The sequence below is a fragment of the Pantherophis guttatus genome, chromosome 17, assembly GCF_059756535.1.
Source record: "Pantherophis guttatus breed Tessera chromosome 17, ASM5975653v1, whole genome shotgun sequence".
Taxonomy (NCBI): Eukaryota; Metazoa; Chordata; class Lepidosauria; order Squamata; family Colubridae; genus Pantherophis; species Pantherophis guttatus.
Genome location: NC_142079.1, coordinates 16,983,545 through 17,010,860, shown reverse-complemented (window position 1 = coordinate 17,010,860; position 27,316 = coordinate 16,983,545). Strand labels below are relative to the sequence as shown.

At 48.8% G+C, this 27,316-nt stretch overlaps 3 protein-coding genes across 9 annotated transcripts in view; 1 reads left to right on the top strand and 2 right to left on the bottom strand.

Moving 5' to 3' along the window:
- MED15 (mediator complex subunit 15) overlaps positions 1 to 5,874 on the top strand; it is a 43,051-nt gene extending 37,177 nt beyond the window's left edge. For all 4 annotated transcript variants that reach the window (XM_087880635.1, XM_087880638.1, XM_087880636.1 and 1 more), the window contains 6 exons: positions 72 to 135; positions 465 to 531; positions 1,020 to 1,180; positions 1,953 to 2,119; positions 2,305 to 2,403; positions 5,136 to 5,874. In XM_087880635.1, the coding sequence (XP_087736761.1) occupies positions 72 to 135; positions 465 to 531; positions 1,020 to 1,180; positions 1,953 to 2,119; positions 2,305 to 2,403; positions 5,136 to 5,272 (695 nt within the window). In that variant the 3' untranslated portion in view covers positions 5,273 to 5,874. The remainder of the gene's footprint in view (positions 1 to 71; positions 136 to 464; positions 532 to 1,019; positions 1,181 to 1,952; positions 2,120 to 2,304; positions 2,404 to 5,135) is intronic.
- On the bottom strand, positions 5,833 to 12,646 carry CCDC74B (coiled-coil domain containing 74B). Its single transcript, XM_087880639.1, has 8 exons — positions 12,400 to 12,646; positions 12,264 to 12,308; positions 12,069 to 12,164; positions 11,533 to 11,689; positions 8,103 to 8,319; positions 7,935 to 8,017; positions 6,902 to 6,952; positions 5,833 to 6,307 (listed from the first exon to the last, which is right to left on the bottom strand). The coding sequence occupies exons 1-8, from the start codon at positions 12,629 to 12,631 to the stop codon at positions 6,169 to 6,171; spliced, it is 1,020 nt and encodes a 339-aa protein (XP_087736765.1). The 5' UTR covers positions 12,632 to 12,646; the 3' UTR covers positions 5,833 to 6,168.
- Positions 12,647 to 14,382: 1,736 nt separating this feature from the next.
- Positions 14,383 to 27,316, bottom strand: part of SMPD4 (sphingomyelin phosphodiesterase 4) — a 39,203-nt gene continuing 26,269 nt past the window's right edge. The window contains exons 10-18 of one of the 4 annotated variants that reach the window (XM_034438549.2): positions 26,733 to 26,878; positions 24,191 to 24,281; positions 21,285 to 21,385; positions 20,665 to 20,828; positions 20,263 to 20,468; positions 19,170 to 19,403; positions 18,461 to 18,592; positions 15,186 to 15,314; positions 14,383 to 14,877 (exon numbers count right to left, since the gene is read on the bottom strand). In XM_034438549.2, coding sequence (XP_034294440.2) covers positions 14,557 to 14,877; positions 15,186 to 15,314; positions 18,461 to 18,592; positions 19,170 to 19,403; positions 20,263 to 20,468; positions 20,665 to 20,828; positions 21,285 to 21,385; positions 24,191 to 24,281; positions 26,733 to 26,878 — 1,524 coding nt within the window. In that variant the 3' untranslated portion in view covers positions 14,383 to 14,556. The remainder of the gene's footprint in view (positions 14,878 to 15,185; positions 15,315 to 18,460; positions 18,593 to 19,169; positions 19,404 to 20,262; positions 20,469 to 20,664; positions 20,829 to 21,284; positions 21,386 to 24,190; positions 24,282 to 26,732; positions 26,879 to 27,316) is intronic. The other 3 variants (XM_034438546.2, XM_087880634.1, XM_034438547.2) reach the window with 3 other exon arrangements.

Here is a 27,316-nt window from a genome sequence, read left to right as displayed (position 1 = left end):
GGCTACCCAGTAGTCACGGTCCCCCTTGTTTTCTTCTGACGGTTTGGTCATCCCTGCCTTTTCCCATTCAGACAGGAAGAAGGACCTGAGCAAGATGAAGAGCCTGCTGGACATTCTGACGGATCCTAAGAAGCGGTAAATTCTTGGCGGTTGCACATTTCCCTCTGTGAGTCTCTGCTGCCATGGGGATCCTCCCTTGCAATGAAGCACTTGAGGGGGGCTCTGCTGTTGGCTTTCCACCTGCCCCTCTGGCTATGGGCCTCCATTGTACGGTCAGTCCCAGCATTGCACAGGTGTTCTCAGCGACTAGCAGCCCCATTGCAGCTTTTGTTCTTCTCAGCCCCATGAGAAATGGGACCCGCATTCACTTCCCTGGCCAGCCAAACATCCTGATCCGAGAAATGTCTGTGCGGTTTCCGTTTTCCCCGGGAGGGAAGTCTGAGAGTCCCTTCTTTCCTTCTTAGCTGTCCTCTGAAAACTTTGCAGAAATGTGAAATTGCTCTGGAGAAGCTTAAGAACGACATGGCCGTGGTAAGTGAAGGGAGGATTTTCTCATCTTTCTAATATCCCATAATATGGCAGCCTATCCGTTCCTCAGAGCCTCGGGTTCTGCCCCTCGGTGAGGCTCTGAAGTTGCAGGTGAAAACGTGCAAAGTCCAGATTGATTGTGCAGGAAATGGCGGGTGAGGGGAGCCAGGCAGGCAGGGATCAGTCAGCCCGGAACCAAGCAGAGGACTCCCTTGGGTTGGGGCTGAGGCAGATGGTGAAAAACAACCTGATTGGAAAGATTCCCACTCTGATCCCAGTTACTCTCTTCTGTGTTGACGTGGGTGGGAAAGACGGGTCTCCAGAGAGTATCTGAACTTTAATCACTAGAAAGAGGGTCAAGAGACAGACTTGGCTTTTCAGTTGCCGTATTCTTTTTGCCTTTTTGCCAAGTTTAGGACCTGAGCAGGTAGAGGGAGCAACAAAGGTGCTTGGTTTATGTGCAGGTAATTGGTGTCTCTGTTGTATGCCAGCCCACCCCTCCTCCCCCTGCAGTGCCTGCCACAAAGCAGCAGTATTTGTGCCAACCGTTGCTGGATGCTGTCCTTGCCAATATCCGCTCACCAGTCTTCAATCATTCCCTGTATCGAACTTTCATGCCAGCCGTGACTGCCATCCATGGTCCCCCAATCATGTAGGTGTCATTTTTTCAACTCTTTAGGACAAAGCAAGCAAATTCCAGTGGTGGGAAGGTTTTGGGAAATTCAGCCGGGCTGAAGCATTTGGGAATCCTTCGGATTTTGCCACATTTTTTGCATAAATGTGACCTAAAAAACATGTCCTGTTCAGCTCTCAGGACTTGGCAGACCTTGTCTTAATTAAAAATAAGAAAAATAAAAATCAAGTTTGCTTAATTACGTTTACAGATAGTCCTTGACTTACAACCACAGTTGAACCCAAAATTTCCATTGCTAGGTGAGACAGCTGTTAAGTGAATTTTATCCCATTTTACGACCTTTCTAGCCACAGTTGATAAGTGAATTATTGCAGTAACTAAGTTACTAACACAGTCGTTAAGTGAATCCGACTTTCCCATTGACTTTGCTTGCTGGAAGATTGCAAAAGGGGATCATGTGACTCTGGGACACTCTGACCGCGGTAAATATGAGCCAGTCACCAAGTGTCCAAATTTTGATCACATGACCACAGGGATACTGCAACGGTTGTAAGTGTGAAAAACGGTCATAAGTCACTTTTTTCAGTGCTATTGTAACTTTGAAAGGTCAGTAAAAGCAATAGCACCTAGACTTATATACTGCTTCACAGTGCTTTACAGCAGTTTACCAAGTCAGCATATAGTCCCCAACAATCTCGGTCCTCATGAACTGTTGTAAGTCAAGGACTAGCTGTATAGCCGGATGCAGCCGTAAATATTTGGTTGTCTGGATGGGCCTCTCTTTGCCCAGGACTCCGGTGCCTTCCCCTCGGAAGCGGAAGTACGAAGACGACGAAAGGCAGACCATCCCAAATGTTCTGCAAGGGGAGGTGGCGAGATTAAACCCCAAGTTCCTCGTGAACCTTGATCCTGCCCACTGCAGCAACAATGGCACAGTCCATCTCATCTGCAAGATAGGTGAGTGGCAGAGACAGCTGTGGGGTGAGCCCACTGCAGCGTCTGACCCTCTAAGAGGGGGCAGCTGAAGTTGCTCAGACTTGGGGACGGTGAAGTAAGAAAGAAGGGTTGATGTGCAAAAAAGCTTTCAGGTTGTTTTTGCAAGATTTCCCCCCCCAAAACACACATGGCACCTCTGGTTCCAGATGACAAGAACCTTCCGAGCGTCCCCCCGCTGCAGCTCAGCGTCCCAGCTGACTACCCAGACCAGAGCCCCCTCTGGATTGACAACCCTCAGCAATACGGTATGGCATTGGCGGCTGGTGCTTGGGCTGGCTAGTTCCCTTCTGTGCTTTGAACCCCCATTCTGGCTACACCCTAAGCTGGTGGGGGAAAATCCTGGATTCACATTGCTGAGCCAAAGACTTTTCGGAATCCATATGATGCGGGGTGGGGGGGGGGGAAGCTGAGTGGGGCAGATGATGTGAGGCAGAGAGCAGGTTAATGCTTCATTTTTAAAGAAGGAAACAATAAGAGGAGGAACAGGCTTTCTAAGTTTCTACTCCTAATTATTCGGGGCACTGCAACGCACACAGTCTGTCATTGTGCCTTTTAATAGGAATAGGGACTGGAAGAGGGAATAGACTAGACTAGACTAGACCTTGGAGGTCTTCTAGTCCAGCCGCCTGCTCAAGCAGGAGAACTTATACCAGCGATGGCAAATCTTTTGGGCATTGTGTGTCAAAAGTCTGAGCGTGCGACCGCTGTCGCGCTCCTGCGTGCCGGCACCCATAATGCAATGTGCATGCGTGCAGGACACCCCCCGCGCTCCCCCTGCGCATGCACCCTGCACTGCAAATCCCTGAACATGTCCCCCCTTTTTCCAAGAGGCCAGCGTTCTCTTACCAGAGGACAACTAGGTACCGGCCCGTTCTCTGGTGAGACAGTTGTTCCCTGGCCAGCACATGGTGCTGCCAAGATGGTGGGGCTAAGAGCGCTGCCAGGGAAGCTCTGAACACATGGCTTGCCTGGGCTCCTTCCTGCTGGGAGCTGCCGTTCCCTGGCTGATGGCCGCTCTCTTGGCCCCGCTGGGGAAGCTCTGAACGCGCGGCTTGCTTGGGCTCCTCCCAGCATTCTGATGCTGCCAGCAAGCTAAGCAGATGTGGCTGGCAGGGCTTTGGTGGACCAGCAGCCGGTGAGCTCTGAACGCATGGCTTGCCTGGGCTCCTTCCCCCTGGGAACTGCCATTCCCTGGCTCAGCGCGGCACCTCCACCCAACCCCCATCACTACGCTGCCTGCGGTTGGGCCCATTACCCAAACCCCGTCACGCCCGTTGCTGCGCCGCCAGCTGGGCCAACGCTAGGGAAGGAGCAGCCAGCCACCCAGCCAGCAAATGTTTCCCCATGCACCTGAGCGGGCCAGTCGCTCTTGCTCTTTCCCCTGCAGCCTGCGGCTCCCAGCAGGAAGGAGCCCAAGCAAGCTGCATGTTCAGAGCTTCCTGTTGGGGCCGAGAGCACTTCCACTGTATGCTGCCGTTCCTTCTCCGGGGAAGAAGCGAGCTACCAGAGGAGCAGGGAGCTGGTCGGGCGGCCTCCTTCCACCCGGTTGGCCTGTTCGCCATGATGCTGGCGACAGCAGCGGCTTGCTTTCCTGCCCCGAGTATAAACTTTCCCCGATGCTTCCCAAACTTCAGTGTGGGCAGGAGGCAGAGAGGGAGGAGCAGGCAGCTGCTATGCCTCGGGACTCCTGGGAGAGGTGGCCAAAAGTTCCATGTGGAGGCCGCCAATCACGAGCCCTGGGGGCAACTGCTTCCAAGGGAATGGCTCGGCTACTTTGAAGCAAGCGGCCGAGAAGCTTCCTCGCCAAGAGACGGGCAGACGGATGCTGCGCTTGTAGGGTGGAGTGACACCACATACCTCCCTTTCCCCCTGGCTGACTCCGATCCTGACCCTATCTCTCCTCAGCCTCTTTCAGCTCTGGAGTTTGCCGCCCTCCGCAGCTCAGCCCTATTTTCAATCGGCAGCCGAAGCGGAGCTCCCAGTCTCCCCACACGCAGTGCAAGCAAGCGAGTGAGGCAAGAGCGTCTGCCCATCTCTCACCAATCACGAGCCACAGGGGCTTGCTCGCTTGTGCCTGTTTCCAAGGGAATGGCTCGGCTACTTTGAAGCGAGTGGCCGGGAAACTTCCTCGCTGAGAGATGGGCAGACGGACGCTGTGCTTGTAGGGGGAAGTGGCACCACACACCTCCCTTTCCCCCTGGCTGACTCTGATCCCGGCTCTGCCTCTCCTCAGCTCAGCGCTGTTTTAAATCGGTGAATGAGGCAAAAGGGCATGCAGCGTCCATCTGCCCGTCTCTTGGCGAGGAAGCTTCCCGGCCACTCGCTTCAAAGTAGCCAAGCCGTTCCCTTGGAAGCAGGCGCCCCTGGGGCTTGTGATTGGCAGCCGCCACATGGAGTTTTCGGCTGCCTCTCCAGGAAACTTCCTCACCGAGACAGGCAGATGGACGCTGTGTGCCCTCTTGCCTCACTCGCCGATTGAAAACAGTGCTGAGCTGCAGGTCATCTGCACAGGCAGCCCACCACCACCCCCCCACCTTCACCAGCTGCTGGTCCAGACTGCCTGGGGCCACTCAAGAAGCCCACACAGGCAGGGAGGGAGGGAAGCCCCGGCTTACCTTGCTCTGCGCCCTTTGGAGCGACCGCCAGAATCTCCTCTGCATCTTTTGGCACACACGCCTTTGTTGCTGGTGTTCGCACATGCATGCGCGCCAGAAATCAGACCAGCTGACTGGTGTGCATGCGCACTCTGAAACATCTTCTTGGAGCGCAAATGCGCAATAGGCAGCTGCTCTTCCGGTTTCCGGCCTGCCGGTGCGCATAAAACCCAGCTGGCCAGCGCACCGGAACCTGGAAGAGCAACAGGCGATGGCTCCGCATGCCTAGAGAAATGGCTCTGCGTGCCACTTCCGACACACGTGCCAGATTCGACCACATGGACCTATACTATTTCTTCTTGTAACATTGTCTCCCTTTGCAGAAGCAAACCCTTTCCTGCAGTCGGTGTATCGCTACATGATGTCCAAATTGTTGCAGCTGCCAGACAAGCACTCAGTCACCGCCCTCCTCAACACCTGGGCCCAGAGCATCCGGCAGGCCTGCTTGTCTGCTGCTTGACCAGCCAGTCTCGCCAGCTGGGCACTGGAAGCAAGAGCCTTCATGGGCTCAGACCTGGCTTTCCTGCTTGCATTGCTTCTGCCTTTGGTGGCTGGCCAGGCTCTTGACGCCCATGGGAATTTACAGTTTTCAGGGGAGGGTTAAAAATGCCTTTGTAGAGAAGAGCTTGGGAAAGCGAACTCGGTCCCTCGTGGAAAGATGGACAGCTGGTCCAGCGTCAGCCCTGCCCTCGGTCAGCAGGAGGACCCACTGCGCTCTGCTTCTCACAAGGCATCAAGTGGGGGCTGGCGAGGGTCTGCCAGGGATCAGGACTGTTGGTTCAGGCAGAAACTCCTGCTTTCAGCGCTCCAGCTGATGTCTCTGACATTTCAGTTTCAGGAATGGGACTGTTTGGGCACAGTTCTCCACCTTTCTGAATGTTGGCATTGTTAAAACAGCATCTCGGATGCTGCCCCTTCTGTCAATCTCTGAGCACTCTGCCATTTTGAAGATTTTCAAGTAATTACTTTGCAAGTTGCTGATTAATTGTAGTACAACAGGCGCGATCTTTCAGACATGAATCATTGCATTTGTTTTATTGTAATAAATCTATTGTTACAGTATTTAACACCCAGCCTTTTTTTGCCAACCCACATTTACATTTTCACAAAGCCCTTTGATCTAAGCAGGCTCGCCTGTGTTGGGCCTCCAACTGTGATATGGAAGACGGAGGAGACCGCTGCTTTTGAAGGCAAAGCAGTCTTAGCAATTAAGCACTATAACTGTGGCTGTCTGTAGTGCAGCGAGCATGAAAGTCGGCATACATACAAAGTCTAACAAAAATCAGGTGAGGGGAAAAGGCCTCAGGAGCAGCCCAAGGGGGTCCCAAAGGCAGCTGGCTGCAGGGGGTCTCCTGGCTACAGGGCGGTCCTGTGCAGCCTGTTCCTCTGAACAGCTTGTGCTCGCTTCTGCCTCTCGGCAAAGGCATTCCCCAGCGTCTGCTTCAGGGCAGGCAGCACAGCTCTTTCGGCAGCGGGCAGTGGGGTCAGGATCCGGCTGGAAAACAAAGCAGGCCTGTTGATGGCCAACAGGAGACTTCAAAGGGTCCACCTTTCTTTAAGGGCTTGTAAAAGACTCGTTTTCAAGCAAAAGCAACTATTCTCTTGGCCTCTCTCAGCCAACAGGGATAATGCTCAAAAACACATTTTTATTGGGGTTACATCAAGAATACTGGGTTGATGTCAGCATTAATATGTTTTGGGACATGCCGATTGGATCAGGAAAGAGAGACTTGGTCAAAAGCTGCTTTCAGCTGTGCAGACCAAGCACACACCTGCATGCAGGTACATACTTCCAAGCAAGCAACCCAGCTCAAATTTTTTCCATTACTTCAAGGTCTGAAGTTTTTTTAAACTGCCAAATTAATATTTCCAAGAGGCAGAAAGTATAGCAGCGTGTCTCGTCTTGCCCAGATGTAGTCAAAACTACATCATGTTTTTGTCTATGATCTTGCCTACATTTGGTATTTTTCTACAGGTAAAGACCAGAATTGGAAGTATTTCTGTTGCTGAATTGAGATATTTCAGCATGCAGTGGAGAATTTTAACTTCATAACCCTAATAAAGGGGGAATATTAAAAGGGCTGCTTACCATTTCTTTGGGGCGTTCCTCACTCTGGGCAACTTTGTGCTTTCCTGGCTCCTAAATGAAAGAGAGTTAGTTAGTTCCCAAAGGGAGGCATCTTGCCTGGCCCCTTGGCAGAGAGTTCCATCCAGCTGGCTGAACAGGACATGCCGTTCCACCTTGGCTCTTGTTCAAAGAGCTAGCAAAGAATGCCAGAGACCATGGGAGACTCAGGTGGGCTGGGAGGGGGGCAGGTTCTTCCCTCAACAATGATAAGCAGAGTGTACTTCACAAAGAAGCCCATGCATTGTGTGTGTGTGCCCTGCCCTGAACTTGCCATCAAAGTGGGCAAAACCCAATCTTTGCCTTTTCATCCTGATATCACCAAACAACTCCCAGGAAGAGAATTTAGTGGCTGTATTTTTCCAAGGTCCAATGGAAATTACTGTCAGAGAGCCAGCATGATCCAGGGGGATCCCTAACCATTGGAGCTCACAAGGTGCCTCAAGGCTGCTCAGCTCCCAATACAAGAACCAGGCAGGATGGGCAGTGGTGAACAGGCTGGGCTAAGAGGGTGGATCCAGTTCCAGCCTCTCCTTGGCTATGGATTTCCTCCAAGGGGGGGCGAGCCTCTCCCTCCCAGTCCAAGAACGAGTGTCTGAACTAGGACCAGGGAGGGTTGAATTGGCCAGAACATCAGCCAAGGCTTTTCTCAATCAGGTCGGTTCTCTAGGATTCTGTGAAGCAAAGCAGAATCAGTTACAGGGCAAGTAGATGTGGCATCTGACTTTTCTTGCTTGAGAAGGAAGAGATCCCATTTTCTTCAGTGCCGCATTCACCTGGGAAAAAAACTGGAGATTTAGAGACCAAAGGGTCTTCTTAGGATCCGAGACTTGTGTGAGGAGGAGTATTCTCTAAAATTTGAGAAGGCAATTGACATTAAATCAGCCCCCTCGAGGGGGGGGGGAGAAGTAACTGCACAAGGCTGACTTCAGATTCTCCCTTGGTGCCAGAAAGTGTGTGCCGGACCCTTCAACCTTCATCTCCGAAGCCAGCTTACCCAAGTTGACCAGCTAACATGTAATCTTCAGGAATTCTTTTGGTCTTGTGTATATCATCCAGGCATGATCTCAAGTACATCAGCTGCAGGAAGAGAGAAGAAAATGGCTCTCATGGGGCCCTTCCTGCCCAGTGCATCTTTGGCACCACCAGTGAGCAAAGGCCTCACCTCTTGCATCTGCATGTGGTTAATATTCCACAGCTGACGAATCACCACCTCACATTCCTCCAGGCTGGGGGGCTTCCGCATGTAGGAAGGAAGCACGTTCACCAAGAAGGGGTTGGAAGACGCAGACGGGATTTTCACATCTCCAGCCCTGCTCTGGCTTGCTGGGGGATGAAGCACAGACATTGGCGACGTCCCCTGGTCGTAGACAGCAGCGTCTCTGCAATGTCAGGCAGGGCAGGAGTATCAATCACAGCCTCCAGGAGGTTCTCAAAATCAGGACTCCAAAACGTAGACTGTCTAAAAGGAGTGCCAATCACCATCACTCCCTTTCTCACAAAAGCTCAAGTCATTACAAATGTGGACAACAGAACAACAATATGTGTTAAATCATGGAAACGAAATGTTAATAACTTTCCTGCAGTACAAAAAAAATAGCTTAAAATGAATATAATTATTTTAGTTTTCTTGTATTACCAGAAAAGAGGACTCAAATTAAAGATTAAATCTAATCAAATTTAGGTAACCAATAAGAATGATCTAGACAGAATGGAATTCTAATCCCCTAACAGACAAAATCATTTCATACTTTAAAATATGAATATATTATGTAAAGAGATTTCTAGATCGATGTCTTTAAACCCTGAGGCAAGTTCAGTAGAACGAATGTGTTCCCTAGAATATTATGTCTGGCATGCAAGTCCTGTATGTGTGTGTGTGTATATATATATACACACATGCACAAAATACTTTCAAATTTAAATTCAGATATTTAATATGTTTCATAAATTCCAGTGAGGAACTTCAATTCCAAATACATTTTTTAGAAAGATGCACCTATTGGATGTTTCCAAATCTTGTCAGATTTTTTCCAATCTTGCTGTATATCATTTTATATATTTGTTAGCCACATCTGTTGGCTAGGACTAAATTTGGGACAAACTGCCGAGTGGCCATTTTCCTTCTGGGCTGCCTCCAAAACATTTATATGTTACATGTTAAGGATACTCTTGGAATGTAAAGTATAAGGTCCTTTTATCATTACAATGATTTCATGACTTCCAGAAAAGCACTATCATCTTATCTCAAGCTAAATTGATGCCACAAACTAACCCACATTTCAGAAATAATTTTAAAAATGAATATATGAATGAAAGAATATTCTATCTGGATAGAAGATGGGTTTAAGTTGTGGATTGGTTTTGAGAGCAATTGTGCTTTCTTCATTTTCTGCTGCAAAGGACAAATGCTTGCCCCAGATTGGCCATTACAGCATCTCCAGGCACCTTAATTGGAACGTGCATCATTTTCAGCCTTCAAAAAGCATAATCTACCCCAAGTGTCAATTAAATCCTTTGTCAACCTACAATTACTCTTCAGGAGAGTCTGGGGGAAGATATGGTGGTTTTAATGGCCAAATGGAGTAAAAAATGAGAAATTCCTATTTTTTCTGGGCAGTGGAAAGAAGTGGTAACATCAAAGAAACCACTGATGGTAGCAAAAACTTTAGTAGAGAATAAATGATGTCTACTTGGACAAAAAGCAATTTGTCAAGTTGTTGGAAATCTGGGGAATTCAAACCTCCTTATTCTGTACTCAATTTCTGCATAATATTCCATGCATTTACTCAATATGTAGATGAGATTTATCTCCAGGCAGTTCTTCCCTTGTTGGGAGAAAAGAATGGTTGCTCCCATCTTTGGAATGGAAGCCTGCAGTAAGTTTAAGCATTGTGCCAGGATTGGATGTCCGAGTGCCTCCAGCTAAAATTCATCACTGAATGCAGGGGGAATGGGACAACTTGCCACAGTGAGTTGCTGCGGCCAACTCACCATGACCAACTTGGCACGGGAAAATTTTAACAATTCTATTTAATTATGTAAAATATTTTAATTTTTGCCATTCACATTTCATTGTCCCTCCTTTTGCATCCTTTCTTTAATGATTCTATTCCACCAATTCTTTGATATTAGTGTAACTCGTCCTGTAGCGAGTTGTCCTGGTGGCCGTGGTGGGTGTAATTAGACCCGAATGCAGGTTGCTTCTGGCGACATGAGTCCTCTTCCCCTCTGATCCAAAACAGTAAAGATGAATATATGGGTTTGAAAAAGAATGAAGTAGATAATTTCTGACAGCAACTTATCAGTTCCACATGAGAAAGGGTAATGAACTGATTCAGAAATTGGGAGTATTGGGAGGTTTGTGCATTTGAATTGCTCACATGTAGATGACAGAAACGAAAGCTTGAAGTGAGCAATTGTCACATTATAAAAATGAAGGTGAGGAATTTCTTCACAGCATCGTAACAGCCGACAAAACAAGGGATCATTGTTAGGACCCACAAATAAAATGCAAGTCCATGGAATTTCATCACAAAGCTTCACGTAAGGGGGAAAAGAAATCAATTTAGGATTATATACTTTTTGAGATGGCAGATGGTGTTCATCACATAAATTCTCTGAATCTGACACCTCCATCACCGCAGAGTTCTCTATTTTATGGCTCAACACTTTGAAATGATTAAACGGAGTTTGTAAAGGAAAGTTAATTTTGCTGCCACAGAATGCCAGGCCTCACACTTGGTGAGCCACCCAAGACACAAATTTGCATCTTGCTGGCTTCCTGCAACCACCACACAGCTCAGATGTGACACCACAAGACTTCCACCTGTTCTCAAAATGGAAGGAAACCTTCCTAGGTATCTACTGGACTTGAGTGAACAAACAGTGGCTGGAGTTCCTTTGTGATGGTTTTAAGAAACATGGCCATCAGGGACAGAAACGTGTAGTGAATAGAAGTGATGGTACAGAGAAATTTTCCTATTTACATATTGAAATATTCCTGATTAAGCTAATAAGGGCAGTTAGACGCAATACTTTTCAATCAACCCTTGTATATTGCTCCAGCTAACTTAAGGGTCTGCAGAGTTTATGTTATTTGTGATTTCTGAATGTGTTGGATCAGCGATGGATGATTATGATGAACTATGATTTCCATTCCCTGAATAGATAGGTGAATAGATGCTTTTCTGTTTCTTCTTTATAACTTTGCGCATATTTCTCTTTCTTTTTCATAATCAAAAAAAGCATAAAGAAAAACGCCCGCCTGGAATTCCCAGCCGGCCCCTCCACCCCCAGCCCTCTCTCGCGGGCAGCCGAAAGCCGCCGGGGCTCCTTTTCTGCCGGCCGAGAGGCAGCACCTCCCGGCCAGCAGCCTAGTCGAGAAGCCTCGGTTCCCACGGACAAAGCCAGAAGTTGCCCAGCACAGAACAAGAACTCGCTGACGCCCCGCCGGCTCAGTGCAAAGCCGCCCCCGACTTGGGGGTAGCGGGGCCACTTTCCTCCTCCTAGGAATGGGCGCAGGGGGCGAGCCGAGCATCTCCCCTTCCTCTGCTCCCAGGGCAGAAACGGAGCGGCCGGCCGGGCTCTCCCACCTGGCCGAGGTTGCCGCCGCCGCCGCCGCCGCCGCCGCCTCCTGGGTCTCTGCAGTGAGAGCTTCGGCGCCCCTCTCCCACTCGGGGCTCCCCTCCGGGGCATCCTCCTCTTCGGCCAAGGCCTCGTCCTCGTCCTCGCCGGCCTTCTGCTCCGCATCTGCAAAAGGAGGAGACTTTTGCCGGGATGGCCTCTCGCAAAGCCGGCCGGGGGCGCCCCCCGAGCCCGCTGCGGTCTCCGGCCGGCCCAGCTCCGGGCAGGCCCGGCATCCGACGGCTCCGAGCTAGAGGGCGGCCCCTGCCGAGGAAGGCCGAGAGGTGGGCGGCTCTGTCGGGCTTCTCCGCCAGCCCGATCAGAGACCGGAGCGAGGTTGTTCCGCGGCGGCTGCTCTCTGGGCGTCCGGCCAGGGAGCCCGTCGCAGCCCCTCGCGGGAGCAGCCGCCGCCCCGCGCCCCCGGCCGGCCTCCCGCGACTGCTCCGAGGGGGCAGCTACTTCCCGGCTCGCCTGCCGGCCGCCCCCGGGTAACCGCCGCGCCTACCTTCCGGCCGCCCCTCCGACTCCCTGTGGCCGCCGCCGGCCCGCTTCGCCTTGGCCCTGCGAGCAGAGGCGCCTTCGCTGTCCGCCGAGAGGAAGCCTGGCGAGAGCAGGAGAGGCGAGGGGGAGCTACGCAATGCAACGCCCCGCCCGGCCCCGCGCCCGCCCGCCCGCCCGCTCGCCCCGCTCGGTCGCCCACCTGCCTGCTGGAGCAGCGGCTGCATGATGAGCCGGTACTGCAGATCTGCAGGGAGAGAGGCGGGGGGCGGGGTCAGGGCGGGGGGGGAGGTCAAGGCTGCCCCGCCCCGCGCCCCCCGCGCCAACCCCGCCCGCACCCTGGTTGCGCCGCTTCAGCCGGTCGACCTCCTGGTGCAGCTGCCGGAGCGTCTCGCCGTGTTGCTGCTGCAGGAACTGCAGGCTGCGCTCTAGCTCGGGGGCCGCCCGCCTGGAGGGGGGCGTGGGGGCGTCGGGCGGGCCGGGGCCGCCCGCCCGCCCGCCCCGCTCCGCCTGCCCCGCACGCGGCCAGTGCGGCAGGTGGCCGAGCGGCGGGAAGCCAGAGCCCTGCATGCGCTACCACCGCCCGGGGCGCATCGCGGGAAGCCCAGCAGGCGCCGCTCGAGCCTCACTCGCTCGACTGCCGCCGCGTCCCCGTCGCCAAGGAGACCGGGGGCGCGCGCAGGGTCTGCGGGGAGGGGAGGGGCCGTCTGCGCGCGCTCTCCTCGCGGGGCCGCCGAGCCTGGAGCCGCCAAGCAGGGGGAGCCCCGCCGACCCCAGGGCTCTCGGGCAGCCCGCGCAGGTTGGCTTTCCCTGCTCTGAACGCTCAGAAACCATCCGGCTCCCGCTGGGTCCTCCCAGGGCCTGACGCTGCTCCTTCTTGGCCTCTTGCAGCTGGATGTTCAACTGCAACCACAGCCTCATTTCATGGCTGGACCAGCACAGTAGACTTCACTCTGAGCAGCTCCTTTAAAAACCCGCTTTAAGGCAGGATTGTGGCCGGGTGCCAACAGGTGAAGGCCAACTCCGCAGTCGCACCTCTTCAAGGCTTGCGATTGGTTGCTTCTGCGGAGCCTTCATGGCCCCTCCTGCTAAACTCTTCGGGTTGACCTGCTCCAGGTAGAATTACTTGACCCTCACTTTAGACCTGTGAAGGCACCTTGTGTAACTTCCATGGAAGTAACGCAGGAGACTTTCCTTCCCTCTTAGCCAGAGAGCAGAACAATACTCCCCCACCAGGCAATCAAACCTTAATTTCTGTGTTGTGTGTGTGTGGGGGGGGGGGGAATGCCACACCTTGCCTGCTGGCCTTAGACTTTTAAAGAATAGTCTTGTTTCTATGCTTGCTCTACAAACAGAAGCCTAGAATTTAAGTAATCAAACTCCCTCTTCATGACCACTATTTTGTATCCACCTAGTCCTCAGAACCGTGGTTTGCCCATTTTTCAGCCACTAATTATTTTCTGTTCATTCAGCCCCCTCCCCTTATGATGAATGAGGGCTGGTGTCAGAGTGCCATTATGCTACACTACATCTTGTTTGCTGTTAACAGCCTGCCATTGAAAGGGGATGGAGGGCATTGGGTGTATGAGGGAGGGTTGCCAGGGGATACCATGAGGAGATGAAACCAAGCCTCAAGACTGTCCCATGGGAAGCTCTGGCTGCTTCAAGGACGAGAGAGGAATGCCAGATGCAGAGACAGAGACTGTTTCCCAAAACAATTTGTTAGCCCCTAATTGGATGCTTCTTGATGGGGGTGGAGGGGGTCATGGAAAGGGTAACAATATACGCTGGGCAGGAAAACCTCAAATTCGCTTCTTATGGGCCTAAGAGTTTTTCTTTTCTAACTGACCAAGTTGGGACAGCCGATAGCTGGACCCAGGGCCGGATTTTCCTATAGGCTAACTAGGCTTCAGCCTAGGGCCTCGAGATCAAGAGGGGCCTACATTCAAATTGTTAGCAAAATTAAAATTACACTTTCACTATAGGTGAAAGGGCCTCATAAGCAGAATAGCCTAGGGCCTCTTTTCATCTAAATCCGGCCCTGGCTGGACCCCACCATTCAGCAAAGGACCCCCATACTTCTATTGCAAACCAAGCACCACTTGTGCAAGTGAAAGGGTCCTCAAAGGGCAAAATGAAGCCTGCTGAGTTGGAAGGCTGCGAGGAGACCAATGCAACAGCTGGCTGTGGGCACTGGATGGGGGTCCGGCTGCAGAAGCTGGCACAGCCCAAGCAGCCCTGCCATACTGGGGACACCAAAGCACATCAGGGCCCCTGCTTCTTTTGGCTTCCCCATGCCACCAGGAGTCTCCCAAGATCATGGTGTTTTTTTTTTAAAAAAAAAAACTTTATCAAAATAGAATGTATACACAGCAACAGTCTGACAGGCATAGAATTACACCCTCTGTGAACGCGCGATTAAAAAGACTTCTTCAGCACCCAGGAGAGCCTGTACCCCTAACTGAAGGTAGGGCTTACTCAGGCAGCTTTTGCTGTCAATGAAACTGTCTTTTCTCAGTCAAGACAGTCATCCCGCAGGCAAAGAGAAGGTATATCAAGAGGAGGAGGAAGGTGCAGGCCACTGGCCCAAGGCAGAACCAGGAGGCCATGAAGTAAACTATCAGTATGGAGAAGAGAGTCCTGTAGCTGGCCAGAAACCTCAAGCTGATTCTCGGCTGCTGAATCCGCCCCGAATGCCACTTGGTGCGTGGGCTGCGCTGGGAATTAGCCATCAGAGATGGGTTGGTAAGATGATAGCGACAGAAACTGCCAAGGAAATCTTCTCTAGCACAGAGCCTCTCCATCTGACTTCCAAACTAGAAGGGACCAAGATGAAATCAAATCAAGATGGGGGAAATGAGATTGAACCCTTAGCACGAAAGCCAAATGGGCAGACAACCCCCTTGTTCAGGGATGGCTAATTAAAGAATTTACTGCCATAGCAAATCGCTTAGCCAAAGAGCTCCCAGTGGCCTTGTCCAACACGCCAAGAACTTCTAGTCCCCACAATGAGATGCCAGCCTCATGTAGATCTACTCCGGTATCTGGACCCTGGCGGTGTGGAATGCGAAGGCAAAGGAAAGAAGGGCCGCTCAATGGCCTGGGAGCCCAGAGGTCCACTTACACGTTCATTAATGGCCAAAGACAGACGGAAAAGCAGACGGACCAGGGTGGTGCTTTCATAACTTCGGATTGGTTGAAGCTCTGGATCTCCCTGGTAATCTATCTGGAACTTGCGCAGGCCGTTGATGATCTAGTACAAAAAGGAAATCATGGATCTTAAGACACGAGTCACAAAAAGACAGCAGACCCATTGTCCATCCCAGAAAGAACCTGCGGGAGTGCTGCTGCAACTCAGCCTCCCAGCTGAGCTGGACAACTGTGTGAATTAATCACATTCTCCTCACACAAGTTTTCCAGTAATTTTTCCAGTGAAATTATTTTTTAAGACAAGCAACCTCAAATCTCCAAAATAGCCCTACATCAAATGGCATCATAGGTTACTGACCCCCTGCCTCTTGACTGTGGGGAAGACAGCCAGTCAATGTCAGGATAATGATCCTTCTTTTGGGCCCACCTAGACCTCCAGCAGGGCAGATCTTCTCTTCCAGCAAAGATCTAACTCCCGGTAATTGAGTGTCCTTTTTTTTTTTTTTTTTTACTATTCCCCGCTTTCTTCACCCTTTGTGTGTGTACAGATATCTGTACCAGCAGAAGTGTGAAAATATTCAGTCCCAAGATGATACTGAGCTCTGATTATTGTAAACCAAAGAGTGGTACAGTGGTCTAAGCACCCTGTTATTAACACAGCTGCCTGCAATTACTGCTGGTTCGAATCTCTCCAAGGCTCAAGGTTGACTCAGCCTTCCATCCTTTCTAAGGTAGGTGAAATGAGGACCCAGTTTGTGGGGGCAATAAGCTGACTTTGTATAAAATATACAAAAAGTATGAAGGCTATTGCTTAACACATTGTAAGCCGCCCTGAGTCTCCGGAGAAGGGCGGCATATAAATCAAATTTAAAAAAAAAAACAAAACAAAACAAAAAAAAAAACCACAGAAACGTATAGTTTGTGGACTGTATACTGATTTGAGACAAATCTTTATTAATTTATGTTTCAACCAGAATGTTTAAATCATGTATATTCAAGCGTTCTCTCATCTGACTTTGGGCTCCTGGTAGTTCTGGTGGTAGCCAAATTTCTGGCTGACATTCTGGAAAACACTATTTTCTGAATAATTTGTTTCCCATACAATGTCAAAATGTCTGTCATTTTCTTCTTTCTTATCTTTGTTCTTGAGCCCGTTCAATTTAACAAACCATCTACATAGTTACCAATAAATGTATTAATTTTACCAGGCACATAAAACAGCCATTTTGGAAAAAAAGGAAATGTGACTCCCCCAGGAAGGGACTCAGAGCAACTGAGCAACAAGAAGAAAAGTGCTTGGCCTTAGTGACAAACTGACTATCAACATCTCACCAGGCTCTGATGGCATCCATTAAGAGTTATTAAGGAGGTGAAAGCCGCGATTGTGCACTTCCTAACTGCCATACACAACCTGCCTCTGCAACTGAAGACCAGAAGGGAACTCGGCTTATGGGGAGACACAAACATTTTTAGGCCTGCTTGCTTAAAATCTGTTCCAAGAACATAGTGGAAATTGCTATAAACAATACAATTACTAAATAGAGAAGAGTAGAGTTGGAAGGGACCTTGGAGGTCTTTTAGTTCCAAGCTCCAAGCTCTCAAACAGAAGATCCTACACCATTTCAGACAAATGACTGTCCAATCTTTTCTTAAAAGCCTCTAGTGATGAAACTCCCACAACTTCTGAAGGCACTTCTGTTCCACTGGTTAACTGTTCTCACTGTCAGGAAATTCTTCCTTAGCATGGATTGTTTCTTGTCCTGCATTCTGGTACTTTAAAAAATAGAATAGACTGACACCCTCTTCTTTCTGGCATCCCCCCCAAATATTGAAACAGTACAATGTCACCCCTAGTCCTTCTTTTCACTAGACCATTCATAGCCAATTCCTGCAATCGTTCTTCCTATGTTTTAGCCTTCAGTCCCATAATCATCTTTGTTGCTTTTCTCTGCATTCTTTCCAGAGACTCAACACCATTTATATATCATGGTAACAAAACTGGATGCAGTATTCCAAGTGTGGCCTTACCAAGGCTTTATAAACCGGTACTAACACTTCATGTGATCTTGATTTTATCCCTGTGAATGCAGCCTAGGACCACCCTGGCACTATTCCATCTGTGAACCTTGCTCAAAAATACCTTTACTATCTAACTAGGGGTTTCTGAGGGTATCAGTAGACATGTGGATAAGGGTGATGAGCTATTAGGCATCACTGCCTGAAATTTTCAAAAAGCCTTCAAGAAAGATTCTCATGAAAGACTTCCCAGGAAGCTCAACAGCCATGGAAGATAAGCAAGGCAGGTAAGCAAATGGCTGCTGACTAACAAACCAAGAGGGAAAATTGACATTCTGAATGGCGCCTTTTAACCTATTCACAAATTATTTGGCCAAGTTTGCTGAAAGCTAAATTATTTGGGGTGGTAAAGATGATATGGGACCATGAATAGCTTCAGAGAGGGATCTCTGCATGTTGGAAAGTGGAAGTCAACATAGGCAAGTGTAAAGTGGTACATGGTGGTACCCAAAATCCCAGCTAGTCATCCAAACCGATGGGATCACAGCTAGGAGTGAGCGATGAGATCTCAGAGCAACAGTAAACACTTCAATGAAAGTGCTGATTCAGGGTGCATCTGCTGTCAGAAAAGCCACCCCCCCACGGGAGGGATAAGAAACGGCTGCACACCGAGAGGCCAGTGTCACAATGCCCTTGCGTGGATCTCTGGTGCAACACATCTGGAATACTGTATGCGGTTGTGGTTGCTGGGTCAGGCCTAGAGAAGACCAAGAGAAGCAGAACTAAGGAGGCCAAGAGCAGCTTCCCTGTAAGAAAAAGCTGTGACATTTGGGCTTTTGAATCCTGAAAGGTGAATGAGAGGAGACATGATGGAGATGTAGATGGTGTGGATAAAGGGGAGAAGCAGTGTTCCCTTCCCAGAGGTCGCCCAATGACAGGGAATCCTGGAAGAAGCAGGACAGATCAAAACAGACAAGGAGGTGGGAGAGGAACTGCACTTTCTCACTTGCAACATTCTGTTAATGTAACCTTACAGTCAAGTACAATTAACTAACCTGGTGGTCTTTCCTGCCTGGTCTACCTGGTAAGGCTGTCGATCCCTGTGCAGGTGATAGACCACTGGGAGAACAGCCTGCTGGACCGAATGGGCCAGGGTCAATCTATCAGAGCCCTGCTTACATTCTTATGTGCACTGCTGCTTTGCACAACTTCCTGAGCAGGTCACTGGCCTACCTGGTATCTTCCAAGAGGCGTGAGTGTTAGCCCATCTTCGTCCTCAATGCAGTCTGGCAGCAACTTCTTCCCATTCTCCTCTGGAGCCCCTCTCCTGTTCAGGATCAGCTGGCTCAGCTGGGCTTCGTTCAACTGGCAAGAATCAAAACAGGACAGTCCTATCTATTACACGTCAATTGCATTGTTACAAGAGCAAATGTGGGAGATACCTAAATGCAAGATGTCATGGTTCTCCTTGAATTGTAAAACCAACAATTGTCTCAGAATTTGGAGAATTTGGCACCTGACTCAGTGGAAAGGTTACCACAAACCATCCTCTCCCTCTAAAAAATAAATGTTGGCAATTTTAATAGTGCTCTTTTCAAAATCCCTTCTGTTAATTAAACTGAAAAAGCTGCAAGAAAAACAAAGTGCAGCCAAAGGGAGGCTTCGCTCTGCTGGAATGCTTTAGCAGCCACTCACCTGCAGAGAAGGGGCAGCCCTCCCTCTCCCAGGACAGACTAGGAAAGTCCCATGAGCTCCATGAGTCAAAGCAGCCCAGAAGCCTCAGAGGCCTTTTCTTCAGCTGACCTCTCCAGCCCTGTCCAAGGAGGCCCACAAACCAGGGGCTGGAACAGGCTAACCTTTGTTAACCAGTGGCCAGGAGTTGAGCTGGATTTGCAGCATTGACTGGGGCTCTAGAAAGAGCCTAAAGAACTCAAATTCCTACCCGAAATATCTGACATAAATATTCCAGGGCTTTCTCCAAGTATTCATCCGTTTTTCGTATACTCTCTTGCCCCATTTCGTCCATGTCGTTCCCCAGGTAGGAGCCGTTCAGGTCACTCGAGCCAAACCAGAACCAGGAGAGGAAGGACTGGCCGGGGCCGGACTCCGCCGAATGGTCCGAGAGGGACCTGGCCGATTGCTGGGCCTGGCTGATCAGCTGGGCCAGTCGCAGCACCTGGATGGGAGAATGCCAGAGACAGGGTAGCTCAGAAGACAAACAACCTCAGGCCAAGCAAAGAGCCAGGGACCCCCTCGGATAGATAGGAAACCAGGATGCAGTTCCCAAATGACTGGTTTCTGTATGTCTGCATCTATTATTATTATTATTATTATTATTATTATTATTATTATTATTATTATTATTATTATTATTATTATTATTATTATTATTATTATTTTGCTGCCCATCTCACCAGAGGGGTACTTTTTTTTTTTTTTTTTTTAATTTGATTTATATGCCGCCCTTCTCCGGAGACTCAGGGCGGCTTACAGTGCGTTAAGCAATAGTAATAGTGCGTTAAGCTACTTTGGGCAGCTTACAACAATAAAATGGGAAAAATGTAAAAATAACAATAGCAAAGGAATAAAACAATAAAAATTAACACTGGAAGTGCAATAATATTAAATGAAAGATAATGGGCGGAGGGGGAGGTGTGATCAGCAGCCTCCTCCAGTGATGGACTCCCCTGTTGCCTCCCCAGGCCAACAAACAGAGTCAGGCCTTCGGGCTCCTGTGGAAGGACAGCAGAGTGGGGAAAAGCCTCACCCGGGAGGACAGGACATCCCAGAGGGATGCGGCAGAGAAGGCTCTTCTCTTGGATCCCGTCAGTTGGGAGTTCATTGACCGACGGGAACTTGGCAGGCTTCTTCTGCCGGCTTGTCTTGGAGGATGAGAGGTTCATCAAGTTAATCTGGCCCTATGCCATAACGGGGAGGGGGGGGTTGGTGCAATAGGCCCAGCTTTTATGTCAAAGGACCACAGTTCTATTGATGGAGGGGCTTCCCTATCCATTCAGCAGCGCCAACCAACCTACCAGGTTTCTGACTTCTGTCCCAAACATCTGCCTGTACTGGGCGTCTTGCCCTTCGAGACTGTAGACGTGACTTTTCACTTTAAAGGAGGTGTCCGTGATGGTGGGAGCCCGTCCTGACAGGAAGCTGCCTCCGAGCGAGGGAGTCAGGAAGAGGCGGTGCTGACGGTGGGGAAGGCTCAGATCGGCTTCCAGGAAGAGCTGCTCTGCTGCAGAGAGATGGGAATGGCCAGCTGGCCTCAGACCTGGGAAAGCCCCTTCTGGCCACCATGGAAAGGGGCTGCTTCCACTGTGCAGCCCAGGGGTACCATTTATCAGACAGGGGTCTCGAAGAACCCCCAAAGTGCCCCCCCAATGCTGTACAGGTTGCAGCCACAGAAAAGGTGGGGTGGGGGCATTTCTTACCTCTCTGGATCATCTCAGCCAGGTGAGGCTGAGCAAAAACCTTGGCTACCCTGAACACCATCAGGGCATTCTTGGGGCTGACCAGGTCTGTGCGGAGAGCTCGGTTCAGAAAGCTGACAAAGAGCTTTGTGTAGAGCAGCAGGTTCTCCTGGACAAAAGGCTCCCTGTAAAAGAACAGTCAGCGGAGAGCATGGTCAGTTGCTTTCCTCTCCAGCTCAGAGGCACCCAGGACAATCAGCTCCAGCAAGTCCAGGTTACACAGATGTGGCTCTTCCTGGCACTACAGAGAAGACCGGGCACCTGAACAGATGAGCAGGGCTGCAGAAAGACCGTCACACTACAGGGACATTTCCATGGGCCCCAATGCCCCCATGTAAGCAGCAACAGCCAGGGCTGGAGAGAAGGGTGGCCAGAAAAACATCCCGATTCCCCCCCTATGTTCCTGCTGTGACTCAAAGACAGCACAGCCACACCCGTTGCTGCCTCCAGCCACCTTCAATGAGCTCACCCAGGCAGCCGCTGGAGAGCCAGCCCCCTCTCTACCCAACCTGCCTTATGCTGGGAGCAAAGGCAGCTGGCCAGATCTGCAGGGGCTCCAAGGGCCCCAGCCCAGGACGCACCATTTCTCTGATACACTACGAGGTGGGGCCTCTGCGCTTGGCAGTTGTTTCTCTGGTGCATATCTCCAAGGCTGTAAGTAGCTTAACCACATCTCCAGAACCTGCAGGAACAAATGGGATGTTTAAATGTATGTTTGCACTTAAAGTCGGGCTTCAGGCCCGGGTACAGCACAGAAATGGCATTGGTCGCATTGGTTGATGATCTCTGGAGGGCTCGGGACAGGGGTTGCTCCTCTGTCCTGGTCCTATTAGACCTCTCAGCGGCTTTTGATACCATCGACCATGGTATCATGCTGCACCGGCTGGAAGAGCTAGGGGTGGGAGGCACCGTGTTGCGGTGGTTCTCCTCCTTCCTCTCCGACCGGTCGCAGTCAGTGTTGGCAGGGGGGCAGAGGTCGACCCCGAGGCCCCTTGTATGTGGGGTGCCACAAGGGTCGGGCCTCTCGCCCCTTCTGTTCAACATTTATGTGAAGCCGCTGGGTGAGATCATCCGTGGTTTCGGGGTGAAGTACCACCAGTACGCTGATGACACCCAGCTGTACATCTCCACCCCGGACCACCCCAATGATGCCCTTGAAGTGATGTCCCGGTGCCTGGAGGCTGTACGGATCTGGATGGGGAGAAACAGACTCAGGCTCAACCCATCCAAGACCGAGTGGCTGTGGTTTCCGACATCCTGATATAGTCAGTTGGTGCCATCACTGACTATTGGGGGCGAGTCATTGGCCCCCACGGAGAGGGCTCGCAACTTGGGAGTCCTCCTGGACTCACAGCTGTCTTTAGAAGAGCACTTGATGGCTGTGGCCGGGAGGGCGTTTTATCAGGTTCGCTTGATTCGCCAGTTGCGTCCCTTTCTGGATCGGGACTTGTTAAATACGGTCACTCATGCCCTCGTCACTTCCTACCTGGACTACTGCAATGCTCTCTACATGGGGCTCCCCTTGAGGAGCACCCGGAGGCTCCAGCTAGTCCAGAATGCGGCCACGCGGGTGGTTATGGGAGCGACGAAGCGCTCCCATGTGACCCCCCTACACGAGCTGCACTGGCTCCTGGGTGCGCTTCAAGGTTTTGCAGCGCTCCATGGCTTAGGACCGGGGTATTTACGAGACTGCCTTCTGCCACCAGTAGCCTCTCACCGACCAGTATGCTCCCATAGAGAGGGGCTCCTCAGGATGCCGTCGGCCAAACAATGTCGACTGGCGGCCCCCAGGGGGAGAGCCTTCTCTGTGGGGGCACCTGCCATCTGGAACGAGCTCCCCCCGGAGATATGGAGGATCCCGGACCTGCGCGCTTTTCGCCGTGCCATCAAAACATTTCTTTTTCAGCAGGCCAGCCTGGCCTCTCTTTTAAACTTTTAAACTTTTTTAAATCTTAAATTTGTCTTAAGAATTTGGGGTGTTTTAAATTTCGTTTTCCGGGCCAAATTATTTAATCGTATTTTAATGCTTTTTAACATTTGTATTATATGTATTTTATCTGGCTGTTCACCGCCCTGAGTCCTTCGAGAGTAGGGCGGTATACAAATTCAATAAATAATAATAATAATAATAATAATAATAATAATAATAATAATAATAATAATAATAATAATAATAATAAAGCTTTCTTCATCAACCATGTTGCGAAGTTACGGTTAGGGATACCAAAATCCATCCCACGAAGTGGATGGGGTTACAAGGTTGACTAGATCTGGACACCAAAAGTTATGAATACTGAAACTACTTTTATTACATATAGGCTTATGGTAATATGGAATAGGACAGCTCACATGGCCAACTCACCATGGGGCAATTCACCAATGCAATTTAATTATTTAAAATAATTAAAAATTAAAAAGATTATTTTAAATTTTGTCATTCACATTTCATTCTGTCCCTCCTTTTTTAATGATTCTATTCCATTATTTCTTCAATATTAGTGTAACTCTTATCCCGCGGCAAGTTGGCTGTCTGTGTTGTCCTAGACTCATAGTAACAGGATCTTGGACTTCCTCCGCTGCCTTTACCCGAAAGAGAACAAAGCGAGATCCAGTGAGATGCTTTCTCAAACTCCTTGCTTTGGCCCGAGATTCCTCTTATCTGCCTGCTGTCTTTCTCCTCTTCCTCAGAGTTATTCTCACAAGGGCCTCGTGTTAGAGGATTATCTCATCATAGTAAACCAGGCTCTTGAAAATTGTTTGAATATTTCAATTGTTCAATTATATTCCCAACATTGGAATTTATCTAATTTAACAGATAGAATTTATCTGTTAATAAATTTGGGCTTACCATACCACCTACAGAATTGCTAAAAGGGTTATCAAGTGTCCCTGGAAACACTGGGGTACCCCATGAAAATGCCTCTACTAATGGGAAGGAAAGACTCCACACTGCCCTTTTGTAGGGCCAAGATTTAATTAACAGGTTCAATCTGGATTGCAAATGTTACATGCCATGGTAGTTATTGCATTTCCTCAGGTCTCTTCTTTGTTTTGTTCACTGTTGTTAGCTGCATTTTAAAGAGTCATTTCTCTCATTCCCTCATCTTAACTTCCAATACAAAACTTGTTAGTTTTCCATCTTTTGGCTCTTTCAATTATATTTATGGTATATAGACCACATATTATTACTTTAATGAAGAACTGATATGTAATTTAATAATTTCTCTTTATATGGTAACTATACTACTGATTATTATTAGTATTATATAGGATAATTTACTGTAGAAGCTGAGTGATATTTTTAATAATCTTGGGTTTTTTTAAAGCACCACTATTATTTTACTGACTGAGGCTGTGCAACCTGATCCTGCTTTACAAGGCATGGCAGAACTTCCAAGACTTCCTAAAAATTAGCAGTACTAATTCCATCAATGCTCTGAAATTCAAATCCTCACCCTGAAAGGACCAACATCCAAATGGTACTTACAGCTCTGAAAGACGCATCCAGAGGCCAGTGACCAAAGCAGTGCTGAAGAAATATGTAGAGTTTCTGCTGAACAAACCGAGGGATCACAATCCTGCAAAGATACCCCACAGAGTTAGCCAACCAATCCCTATAAGGAAAAAAGCACTTTGCCCCAATGAAAGGTGTTGCATAGGAGACAGCTACACTTCAACTGACAGGCCAGCTTTAGGCCTGTTGTAATAGCAGAGTACCACACATGAAACAGTGATCCCAGTTGGAGGAAGGAAGATTCTGATTAAATGTTAGATAAGATCTCCTTAAGGCAATTTGACAAGGCACCAGCATCAGCTGGACACCCAACTGCCTGGAGGGCTTTCATTTGGATTATTCCAGTGACTCGAGGCCTCAGTGCCTCCTTCCAACTCTGACTTCCTGTCAAGCCACCCCAGCAAGTATCTTAAGAGGCTAGTTGAAAGCTTCAGTTCTACAGTTCCTGGAAAAATAACAAACCAAACTTTACCTTTTGGTTTATGCTGAAATATTCAGAGGGGAAGGGAAGTTGGAAAAGAGAGCTTTACGAGTTTGGGGGTAATTTTTTTCTTCTCTTCAAAGAGCAGAATTGAGTTTTGATGAATACTGAATCAGGGAGCTGCTACTTTAGACTATCGGCTCAAGATGATACCAGGACTAGGGTTCCTCCACAGTTTCAAGAGCCCAGAATTTCCTCAGCCCAGAGACCATTTTAACAAAAAAAACAACGTACGCTCAACCAAGCTGTATGCCAAGGCAATTTGATTTAAATCAGACATCTTCTATGTGTCAATATCTTATAAAGTAGCCACACGCACCCGTCCCCCCATCTTAAATGCTTCAGACAAAATACACCCAATAACTTCCAATTTTTGGTTAGCTTCCATAATCCCCAAAAATCTTTCCTTCAATCTGTCTATATTTTCTGTGGCGCCCAAAAGCGTCCCAGACAGTTGACCGCAGGAAAGTCAAATAGAAGAAATACATCCTGCCTCTTATTTATAGCGTATCACTTTATTATTATTATCTCTTTTATTCATTAAACATGAAACTCAGTCAATTGAACATTCAAAAATGTGTCACAAATACCATTGACTGGTGCTAATGGTTGATACGGGTTGCTGCCAGCGTCCTAGGTATCAACCAAGTACCTTCTTAAAATGCACGATGTCAGTAGTGGTTTAGCCTCCGTGAACGAACCCAGGCATCTACCATCACAAGCTGACAATGTCGGCAGCATACACAGCCGTTACTATAGCTGTTGCTGTTGAAGAACCCTTGCACAGGCCTGATGATGGCAGATGAGATTCTGCTGAAACGTTGCCAAGATACTCTCAATCTTACATGGGAAAAGACCCGAATACACCAAGACTTGCACACCTGTACCCATGAAAATCTACATATATATATATGAATGTATTTCTCTTTAGCCAGGTTCTTCCTACGTAAACCAAGATTTTTATGCAGCCCTAGTTCAGTGCATAAAAAGGGCTGCATAAAAATCTTGGTTTACGTAGGAAGAACCTGGCTAAAGAGAAATATACATAAAGACCTACGAAAAGAAAACAAACATATATATATGTGTGTGTGTGTGTGTGTGTGTGTGTATGATGAATGTGTATATATGTATATGTGTGTGTGTGTGTGTGTGTGTGTGTGTGTGCGCGCGTATATATATATATATATATTTGTTTTCTCAGGTTTTCGCGGGTGTTTGTATGTAGGTCTTTGGTTATTCGGGTCTTCTCCCACGTAAAATTGGAAGTGTCTTGGCGACGTTTCGACGAAGTCTCATTCGTCATCTTCAGGCTGGTGTTCTCGGCTTTGTTCCTGGAAGCACAAAGCCGAGAACACCAGCCTGAAGATGACGAATGAGACTTCGTCGAAACGTCGCCAAGACACTTCCAATTTTACGTGGGAGAAGACCCGAATAACCAAAGACCTACATATATATATATATATATATATATATAATTATTATTTGTTGTTATTGATTTAATCTTCAATTTGATTCGGTCTGGGTCTGGTAAAAACTTAACAGTTCAAGTTCTAATCAAGGACCCAGGAGCTACTATTATTACTGTTATTAATTTGCAGGTTCAGTTTGCAGTAAATGTATATTTTCAAAATGATTTTTTCCTGAAATTAAGGCAAAAGATTTCCCAATGCACATAAAATGGGTAAAGTGGTCTGTCTGCACAGAAGTAAACTATGCTTGCTGAAGTACAGAGTATACAAAAAGATGGACATTTTAGCTTCCACATAGTTAAGCACATTTGCCCTCACACCACTGAAGAAGAGGCACCTACGTGAGAACGAGAAGAGGGACCTGGCACTACAGAAAACTGTTCTTTTGTTGGATTCACACATCTTTTATTCAAAGCTCAGGAAAATCAGTACCGTTTCTCAACCTTGGCAGCTTGAAGACTTCAACTGCCAGAATTTCCCCGCCAGCCTAGCAAGGTTGAGAAACATTGTTCTAGCCAATCTCCCAGCAAAAACCCAGGTTTTATTTTCTCTGTTAAGTACAGACCTTTTGAATTCCTCTAGTGGACTGGCGGTGTGGGAATGCCCTGAAGGAGAAATCGGTTCTGACTTTACGCTGTTGCTGAAGGCGTGTAGGTGCTTCAGCAGCAACCGGATAACCAAGACGTGTTCTTCAGTGGCTTTGAAAGACTCCTAGATTGAAAGCAACAGCAGAAGACAAAGACAAAGAAGGTGAAGGAGGAGGAGGAGAGAACTAAAGTTAGGTCCCCACCACAAAGAAAGTCCAGAAGAGGCACAGAAAATGCACCCAAACCAAGAACATCCGCACGTGCGCACACACACTCTCACACACACACTTGAACCTCATCTGGGGCTAACTGATTCCATGGCTAAGTCAAAAACTTGAGCTCAGAAAGAAAAATTGGTTGCTACTAAGGAGGGAGCAATTTTTGCCCAAGGGAGAGTGGATTTGGCCAGCTCTTCCTACTTCCTGGACACATGAGACCCAGTGGATGAACAGACAAGGAGGGTCGTTGGGAAGGACCAAGTACAAGTTTAAGGGGTCTTCTACGTCTCCTCCTGAGCGCTCTCAACCACCTTCTATTTGAACATGAGCTTGGAAAGCCAATG

Coding starts and splice junctions, on each gene's coding strand:
- CCDC74B (XM_087880639.1), bottom strand. CDS start 12,631: ATGCAGGGCTCTGGCTTCCCGCCGCTCGGCCACCTGCCGCACTGGCCG. Junction 12,165..12,263: donor GCCGCTGCTCCAGCAGGCAG/GTGGGCGACCGA, acceptor TGCTCTCGCCAG/GCTTCCTCTCGGCGGACAGC. Junction 6,308..6,901: donor AGGAACGCCCCAAAGAAATG/GTAAGCAGCCCT, acceptor TTTGTTTTCCAG/CCGGATCCTGACCCCACTGC.